Consider the following 9,425-nt stretch of genomic DNA (forward strand, 5'->3'; position numbering starts at 1 on the left):
CATGATTTAAGAAATAACTTGTAAATACATTTTTAATTAACTTTATAATTATTAAGATCTTTTCCAAATAATATTGGTGATTTGTTTGCTGACATTTTTTTTTTGAATCTGTGTCATATTCTTTTAGCTGTAGCAACTCTGACTATTGTACCTGTGCATATTGTTTTGACTTAACAAATATAAATTATATTTTTTTTTGTTTGTAAAAATTAATAAATTAAAAAAATATTTGTTTTTGTCCTATTTGGTTGGTTTAGACCTATTATGTATATTAATTAATTTTTTGGATAGATTGGTCCAGATTTAGAGTGAGCTTATGATAGGTCATCCTTACTCCCATTAAAGAACATCAAATTATTGAATTAAGAATAATTTTTTTTTATTTTTTTAATAAAGAGTTATTAAATTTTATGTTAAAAATAATTTTTTTATTTTTTCAATAAAGAGTTATTAAATTTTATGTTACTGTTTTTTAATTTTTAATATTTAAAAAAAAATTGTATATATAATTTAATATTTAGATTATTAATTATTTATTTTGATTTGATACATATTATTTTATATTATTTATTTATAATTTTCTATATTTAACTCATTTAATTTAATCATATTCATATAATTAATTCTTTATAAAATAAAAAATTTCTCTGCCTTATAGAATTATAATTATAATGAGGAGTGATAAAGAGAGGGAATTTGGTGAGGGAATGAATTGGCATCACTTCATTTGAAAAATGTAAAAGTGAGAGAAAAGAGAGAAATGAGAGAAATTATTTAATTTTTTCAGCGAATAAAATTATGCCACGTTATTCCCCAACCAAATTCTTCACCTAATCATTTCTCAATTATAATATTGTTAATTTTTTTTAATAATAGTTAAATTATTAATTTAAAATCAATTAAGTATAACACAAGCTAAATTTAAAAATATTTTATATATGAAACATGATATTTTGTATATTTTAAATAATAGATAAATATAAGGAATATTACCTAATTATCTCTAACCACTCCTAAAAAATATATATTATCCTAGAAAATCAATAAATCCAATGAACATTAGTTTTTTTTAATATATATACATATATAATTAACTAAAATTATAAACAATAATATTATTTAATAATAATTAAAATGAAATAGAATGTATTTAATAATATATATTATTATTATTTATTAATAATTAAAATGAAATAGAATGTATTTTAAATTTTTAATAATAAATAAATTTAAAGAATATTACTTAATTATTTTTAACCATTCATAAAAATAACTAAAAAAATATAAATAATAATATCATTTAAAAAAATATTACTTAATTATCTAACCATTCCTAAAAAAACCTGTTACACATAATTAAGTATCTGTATATATATATATATATATATATATATAAATCTACTGAATATTAGTTTTTTAATAAATATATATATATAATAATATTATTTAATAATAATTAAAATATAATATATTTTCAAATAATCTTTTAGTGGGAAAAGCCCATAGTTTATTTTCCTATGCATTATAAATAAGAACTTATTTACTTATTTCTTCTACATTACAAAGAAACATAAGATGGAAGTATCTGCTCCGCCTAAATCCATCAAAATATGGGAACGGGGGAAGATGATCGGCGCCGGCGGTTACGGCCGCGTTTATCTTGCCCGTATATTGCCTTCGCATCCCTTATTTCTCTTATACCCATATTTTCTAATGGCAGTCAAATCCGCAGAATACTCGCAATCTTCTTCTCTACATCATGAAAGGTATCTTTTCAACAAGTTTCGAGATTGTCCTCACATTATTCGTTTCCTCGGTTATGATTTCTCCTTCGAAAAAGACCAAATTCTTTCAAACATCTTCCTCGAGTACGCCTCGGGAGGTAGCTTACGCCACCGGATCAAAGTGATTGCAAGAATCGATGAGATCGAAGCGAGAAGTTATACCAAATCAATCTTATGTGGTTTGAGATGTATCCATGCACGAGGATACGTGCATTGCGATATCAATGCTAGTAATATTTTGTTAGTACATGGACAAGCAAAGATTGCGGATTTAGGGCTGATGAGGAAAGTTGGGAAATTTCAAGGTAAGTTTATTGGGACTAGGGAATATATGCCACCCGAGTCGATTGAGTCGGGTGAGTATGGAACCTCGACAGATATTTGGGGGCTCGGTTGCATTGTGTTTGAGATGCTAACGGAAAAAGATGGAAATATGAGAATTTGGATGAACTTTACAAACTATGGAGAATGTCTAAAGAAGCGTTGGATTTTTTGAATATGTGTTTTATTTTGAAACCGTGTGAAAGGTGGAATGCAAATATGCTTCTTCAACCTCCGTTTATCATCGTAGGAAAGATTCAGGATCAAGGGGTTCGCAGTGAAAATTCTAACACGAGAGTTTTGTTGGCGGATATAGATATAGAATTGACAAAATTATATAAGACTCAATAGTTTATTTTTTTTAATTAGGTAGATTGAAAAGTGTTATTAATATGTTTTCATTAGTTTTGATGAATAATTTTAGTTTGTTTAAATTGATTTTTGATTGTTTATTTATGTGAAAAACAATATTATTTTTATTTTTTAATGATGATGATTTATTCATCATGACCCTACCTACCCTACTTTATTCATATCTTGTGTTTGATTATCAATAAAAGAGCTTGTACTTTTTAAATTTAAAATGATTCAATAATATATTTTTGTTATAATTAATTTTTTAATCTATAATAATTAAAAGATGATACAGTCATTAAGCAAATAGTCTAAATTTGTTTTACTAAAATAATTTCTAGTTATGTTTTTAATTCAAAATCTTTAATTACTCTACATTAAAAATCTAAATTTTACAAAAAGAAAGGGAAAAGAAACTGGTTGTGCCTATTTGATACTAAGAAAAAGGAATCAACAAAATTTTATTTTGATAAATTAAAGTTAAGTAAAAAAATAAAATAGTTGTAGAATATATTTTTGTTTGAATAATTTAGATAATCCAAATCCAATTTGAGATAATCAAATCCGAACTCAATCCAAACTAAAATAGCTAATCCAAATTAGCATTTCGAGTTCAGTTTGAATTTCAGATTAATCCATCAAATGTTCAACAACTACCTAAAACCTAAAAGAACATTAAAAAGTCAATCAAAATCAAGTAAATTGTTTAAAACAAAACTAAAAATAGAAAAGATGAAACTTCATTAGCTTTTATGACAGTCAATTAACAAACTCTATCCCGGTAACTGGAGTCCCCTTGTGAATTTGAAGTGCTACATCGCCAACCACCTACAAATTTCCATCGACATATCATCAGATCGATCATTTAACAGATTGGTTAAAAGCTAGCCTTAAAAGAGAAAAACTGAAATTGTCATCCAACTTCAAAAGATAGAAACACGAAGAATATGATTTTTCTACAAGAATTGGGTCTAACATACAAATCATGCCTAAAAACTATAATGTAGATAAGACAAAGTGAATTTGTAAGGGACAAAACCTTAGCCATTGATCTGTAAGAATATTCAGTTACTCCTGCAACATGGGGAGTTATTATAACATTTGGGTGTTTGAGAATTGGATCTTCTGGATCAAAGGGCTCTATCCAGGCAACATCGATGCCTAAACCCCCCAACTGTCCTGATTTTAGGTGATAAGAAACTGATTCATAGTCCAATAGACCTCCTCGAGCTATATTCAATAAAACACAACCCTAAAATACACCAAATCACATGTCAGTTATGTACCCTTTCCATCAAACGCGGTTTATTTTAAAAAAATAACATCAAACAAGCTCTAAGACTTAACATGAGTTTGGATAGTAATTTGACAAAACAACATTGAACAGAGAAGCAAACCTTTTTCATCGATGATAAAAATTCATGGTTCACAATGCCAGCCTGAAAATAAAAAACTTTAGGGAAAAATTTATTCTTGAAAACAGAGAAAAATCTAATGAAGTAAAGCTAACCGTTTCAGTATTCATTGAAAGACAACACACAATAATGTCAGCCTTGCTAGCAAAATCATGGATATCTTTGTGATTGCCTTTCTCATCGATCAAATCATCATTAACACAGTCTTGAACGATAAAAATCACGAAACATGCATAGACAGATTCATGAATAAGACCAAAGATTCATTTCATCGCAATATTTGTAACAAGCTTGTGCTCACCATCACTGACAGGCCAACTTCGTTTAGTGGCAATAATTTTCACGCCAAAAGGACGCAAACGCTTAGCCAAATCAATCCCAATATTCCCATATCCCATGATGAATACCTACATAAAGTAAACAGTTAGTCAGGCAGTTCACTTTTCCCTTTCACTAATTGCTGTTGAAAAAGGAAGGTTAAAAATTCCTATAGTTCATTATAAGTTGAAAATTCAATGCTCAACTAGAGGCTTGTTAGATCTGGGATTATATGATCAGGGACTTATATGATGTAGATTTTTCTAAGTTGGGAGAATATCTTGTTGGATGAAAAAGTGGGTTATTGGGGTTAAAAGACTAAGAAGTAATAATTTGGTATTTTAATTGATAATTTAGTTGAGGCTATTGGATTAAATCCAAATCACCATTCATTAAACAAGGCCCAAGTGATTACATTTGGTTATAAATATATATATTTATAATAAATGATATTTAGGTTAATGATTTGAATGATGTGATTGATGAGTTGAATACATTGTTAATAGATTATTTGGGGTTATCATCAAACATGACCTAGCATTTTCAGTCTCAAGCATGACTCATATAATGAATCAAAGTTCTTGGGTATCAGGTTCAGATATTAACCCCAAAAATAAAAGTTCATAAATAAATAAACCAAGCAAAGAAACACAAATTCAACGAACATGATGGATCCATTGTTGAATGAACAACGTTTAGATCAGATATTCAACGCTTGGTATAACATACTCTATTTATATAAACTTCAGCAAAATTTACAAATAGGCAAATATACCACTATGCAGATTCTTATTGTGGGGAAAGTTAAGCAAACAGAAGCTCACAGTTTTCCCAAGCAATGGTACACCTACTGGTTCTCCAAGTTGTCTATTTTTCACTGCCAGTTGCATCTCAGTCTGTAGAAGAAAAAACGGGTCAATTGCATATTAGAAATAGCTTCGGAATACATGGATGAAATAAAATCTTTTCGGCAAGTGGTTCTTTGTCACAATCACTTTTGAAAATTGTCAAAGTAAAAGGTGAAAGTGATTTTGATTGCATTTTATGTAAAATGTGGCAAAAGTTGTAAAAATATTTGACTGATGTATAACATTTTTTAATAACACTCTTTTGTCGTTTTGATTTTTTTCATACCGAGATAGGCTCGTTACTTAAAAGAACTACATAGTTAAGGAAGTATATATTGAGCACTGGTTAGCCACAAATAAATCTTTCCAGTGTCACATCAGACAATCAAAAAAGAAGTTTGAGAATTAAATTAACCAACTTGCTTACGGAGGAGGCCCAACATCAAATATATTGCCATTTCAGCACAAGAAGCTGCATTGCCCGTTACATCGCCTGGAATTCTAGCGACCTTAACACCACAACTTGTAGCAGAATCAACATCAACACCTTCATAGAAAAAAATAAATTAACTTGCTGAAACCTAATGAGAATTGATGCTTATTCTCAAGATATAAACTTAGATAAACAGTTACCTTCCAACCCAACACCAAACTGCATTATGATCTTCATCTGATTGGCGCGAGCAATAAGATCTGAATTCAGTCTAAAGTTCTTTACTATACATAAATGATAATCGCCAATAACAGCAGGAATATCACTAACTGGGACATCATCAACCTACAAAAGAGATTAAGTAGCCAAAAAAAGAAAGGTCAAATAAGCATAACAAGAATGCCCATCATTCCTAATGGGATTGCATTCATTTCTTTTGTGGAAAGAATAAAATAACAATTTTACATATATATGTTTTTTTTAAATGGGACTCTTTTACATAGATCCACACACACAGATTATGTCATGATCCACCAACAAAACCAAGACAATATCAAATAGAGCATAAAAACATAAACAAAATTCTCCAAGGAACAACATCAAAAGGAGACATCAACAGGAACAAACTTTATACATTTCACAGCCATTGTTTCAGTTGTTGCAGTTCAAACATTATACATTTAACAGAAGTTTCATTTGTCTCATTTAGAAATCAAAAGAGTATAAAAGAAAACTACCTTAATAAATGGGTATTCTTGCAAATACTCTCTTGTATAATTATGAGATGCAGGGAAATAAGGACCACAAAAGAGAACACGGGTAATGTGATTATCACTTTCCCCAGACATTTTACCAGCTCTTCCTGCAAATTCTGCATAATCACCATTTAGAAAAGTTGTTAAGAGAAATCTCATCTGCCTCTTTTCTTACAATTTTAAATAATTAAGCAAAATGTGGGATTTAGAAACGGCCGATCCTAGAAATTGATGCTTAGAAACAAACCCTTAAATGTTTGGAGATTCAGGGCACGATTCACCGTAGTTCTTGTGGCTTTGTAAATCAGACGATTGAGCATTACTTTTGATCTGTTTATCAGTTGAATAACTTAATTTTTACAAGAAATTGATTATGTATTGTACATGATGGATTCAAACATGAACAGTATTCAATGAAAAACCCTAATTCTATTGAATGTTTAAGAGAAAGAGAGAGAGAGACCTGGGATTGGAAAGGCGCAGGCTTTGGACGACATGAACTGTTCTTCAGTAGTAGTCCACCCGAGGGCTTATTTCCTTATTTTATTCTAAATATATGTTATTTGTAATTTAATAAGAGAAAAAAATATCACTATAAGTAAAAAAATAAAAATAAATAAGCCAATAATTATAATTAGGAATTTAAATAAAATAATAATAATAAAAAGGACTTAAACTTAATATATGAAAAAATTTCAAAAAAATTATTATACTTTGAGATAATTAAACCCAAAAGAAAGTGTTTAAAATTTTTTAATAAATATTTTGCTATTTTGATGTTGTTTTTTTTTTCTTTCAAATAATCCAATTATTTTAAGAATAAAAATATACCATGGGCTATATTTGGGGTAATAACTATAATAATCCAATTTTATTTAATAGTTTAAAATCTTACTAAAAAGATAAGGTATTTTAGTTGATGATTTTAATTAATGAAGTGATCAAGGTTGGAATAAGGATTATTTTGATTAAATCCAAATAACTCTCATCATCAAACAAGGCCTAGCTCTTCTTCAAGTAAAAGAACGGATAAAAAAACTCATAAATTCCAGAAAAAAATATTTAAGTGGATTTAAACCACAAACATATTTAATCTCATTTGAAACTGACATTATTGTTTTTTTTTTTTAGTTTTGATCAAGTATTTCATCGATATGTTAATTTGTGTGTAATACTCTTGTAACATTCTTAATAACAAGAGTCCAGTATATTGTGTTTTTGAAAGTTGATGTATGTTGGTTTTAGTTGAATTAGTATAAGTATTGTGCTGTGATGCAAGTCTTTTTTATTTTATTATTATGTTTTAAACTGGCTATGCATTTTGGAGCTGATTTTGTAACTCAACTGTCCAATATTGATGTTCAAAACATCTCTTAGTATCATCGAATTAGATACGTCTTTATTCAATAATTAATTCCTGCAAATACATCACCAAAGTTATAATAATAATAATAATTAAAAATATCATATTTATTTCATAACACAATAAATTAATCATTCTTCCTATTATAATAACTTAAATAACTAATTATTCACTAAATCAGATTTATATTAGAATCTGATGAGAAGGAAGGAGGTTACCTGGATTTAGGTTTCAATCTATTATTAGAATTTAAGTATAGTTTAAAGAAAAAACAAAATCATTTTACTTTTGCAAGAATCATATATATTAAGAATATTCCATCGTTAATTTGATCCATATTGTTATCTAAGTAAAATCATTATTCTCTTGATTTTTTTAAATAACACTAGATCAAACAAGCCCTATATATTGAGCATGGTATTAATTTGTCGGTGGAGCATTAGTGGAACCGGTTTATGTCTTACCCATATTTCAAACAATTTTTTTCATTATACTTCCACCTTTTTTTATTTAATTCTAAAATAACCACATTTCTATTGCTAAATCAATAATTAACATATTAATTATATCTTTATCACTGAGAAATTTGACGAAATGACCTGGTGACCACTTTATTTTTTAGACGAAAATATCCTCATTGTAAAACGCGACGGGCCTTCACGTTTCGCGAAGGGAAATGTTTTTTATATAAATACTCATTTTTTTTTCATTTCGTTATTTTATTTCTCTCTCTTCTCTCTCTACTCCATGCTCTCTCTCGCAACGGCGACAGAACCCTAAACGAACATATCATACAGATCGACGAACAAAACTCATTCTAATCCATTATTGTTCATCATACGTATCAATTTATATTCTTATTTTCATTACGTTGATTTTCAAACCCTAAACCATGAGGTTGTTCATATTTATTTTGTTCATCTTGTTCATATTGGTTGTTCATCTTGTCGATGGTGATATTTACAGATGATGCTCTGAATCGGTTCCGTTTCAGGGAAGATTCGTGTGATCTCTTGAAACGGCACGGTGGTCACGCGAAGCGGCACGATAGTCATGCGAAACAGAAAAAACAAGAAAAGAAAAGCATAAAAAAATATGTCGATTTTGGTACTTCCAAAAAACAGAAAAAAAAATTCAAGTGTCGGACGTTTTCTAAAGGATATGCCGACAAATTTAGACTAAATATTTCGGTTTTGGCCTTCCAAAAAACATAATTTTTTTAAGTGTTGGTCTTCCTCTTCCAAATACCGCATAAAAATTGGAGGGGAAATGCCGAATCATTTACTAATTTTGTCGGTTTTGGCCAAAAATATTCTAAGTGTTGTGTTTTTTCTGGAGGAGATATGACGACACATTTAGACTAAATATGTCGGTTTGACCTTCCAAAAAACAGAAAAAAAAATCAAAGTGTTGGACTTTTTTTTGTAGGGATGTGTCGAAAAATTTAGACTAAATATTTCGGTTTGGCCACTTCCAAAAAAACATATTTTTTTTTAAGTGTTGGAATTTTCTGAAAGACTTAAACCCCATCCACATCAGACATTTCGATCCAGGTCTAGATCTAGAACAAAAAGATTCCAAAATCAAAAGAAGATCCAAGATCAAGAGTAGATCCAAAGATTAACGAAAAACAACTTAATGAATCGTTCTTCATTTTAAATTCAGGTATGTTTCCGCAACTTATGTTTGTCTCAATTTATTGACATAGAGTTTAAAGAATATAGATTTAAGAAATAAAGATTTAAACAAAATATTCTAACAATTATTACTTATAAAATTTATTTGGTTTTATTTAGTTTAACTTTGTATTCTTTTAAATCATGTTCCTAGGATT

The 9,425-nt window shown here is 28.6% G+C and overlaps 2 protein-coding genes across 2 annotated transcripts; one reads left to right on the forward strand and one right to left on the reverse strand.

The window, feature by feature from the left end:
- Positions 1-1,575: 1,575 nt before the first annotated feature.
- Positions 1,576-2,280, forward strand: LOC124923641 (mitogen-activated protein kinase kinase kinase 20-like). The gene has a single exon (XM_047463602.1). It carries the CDS (start codon positions 1,576-1,578, stop codon positions 2,278-2,280), a length of 705 nt encoding a protein of 234 aa, XP_047319558.1.
- A 707-nt stretch (positions 2,281-2,987) lies between these two features.
- Positions 2,988-6,760, reverse strand: LOC124926102 (hydroxypyruvate reductase). Its single transcript, XM_047466267.1, has 11 exons — positions 6,692-6,760; positions 6,476-6,558; positions 6,211-6,344; positions 5,674-5,818; positions 5,460-5,587; positions 5,017-5,088; positions 4,176-4,281; positions 3,970-4,079; positions 3,857-3,898; positions 3,499-3,711; positions 2,988-3,287 (listed from the first exon to the last, which is right to left on the reverse strand). Exons 2-11 carry the CDS (start codon positions 6,546-6,548, stop codon positions 3,219-3,221), a joined length of 1,092 nt encoding a protein of 363 aa, XP_047322223.1. The 5' UTR covers positions 6,549-6,558; positions 6,692-6,760; the 3' UTR covers positions 2,988-3,218.
- Positions 6,761-9,425: the final 2,665 nt, after the last annotated feature.

This window comes from Impatiens glandulifera, chromosome 2 (assembly GCF_907164915.1).
Source record: "Impatiens glandulifera chromosome 2, dImpGla2.1, whole genome shotgun sequence".
Lineage (NCBI taxonomy): Eukaryota > Viridiplantae > Streptophyta > Magnoliopsida > Ericales > Balsaminaceae > Impatiens > Impatiens glandulifera.

What these genes read in the sequence shown, in the direction of transcription:
- LOC124923641 (XM_047463602.1), top strand. Translation starts at nt 1,576, where the DNA reads ATGGAAGTATCTGCTCCGCCTAAATCCATCAAAATATGGGAACGGGGG.
- LOC124926102 (XM_047466267.1), bottom strand. Translation starts at nt 6,548, where the DNA reads ATGCTCAATCGTCTGATTTACAAAGCCACAAGAACTACGGTGAATCGT. An exon ending in GAATCTCCAAACATTTAAGG is followed by an intron (nt 6,345 to 6,475) that starts GTTTGTTTCTAA and finishes GTGATTATGCAG; the next exon opens with AATTTGCAGGAAGAGCTGGT. An exon ending in TGGGCCTCCTCCGTAAGCAA is followed by an intron (nt 5,089 to 5,459) that starts GTTGGTTAATTT and finishes TTTCTTCTACAG; the next exon opens with ACTGAGATGCAACTGGCAGT.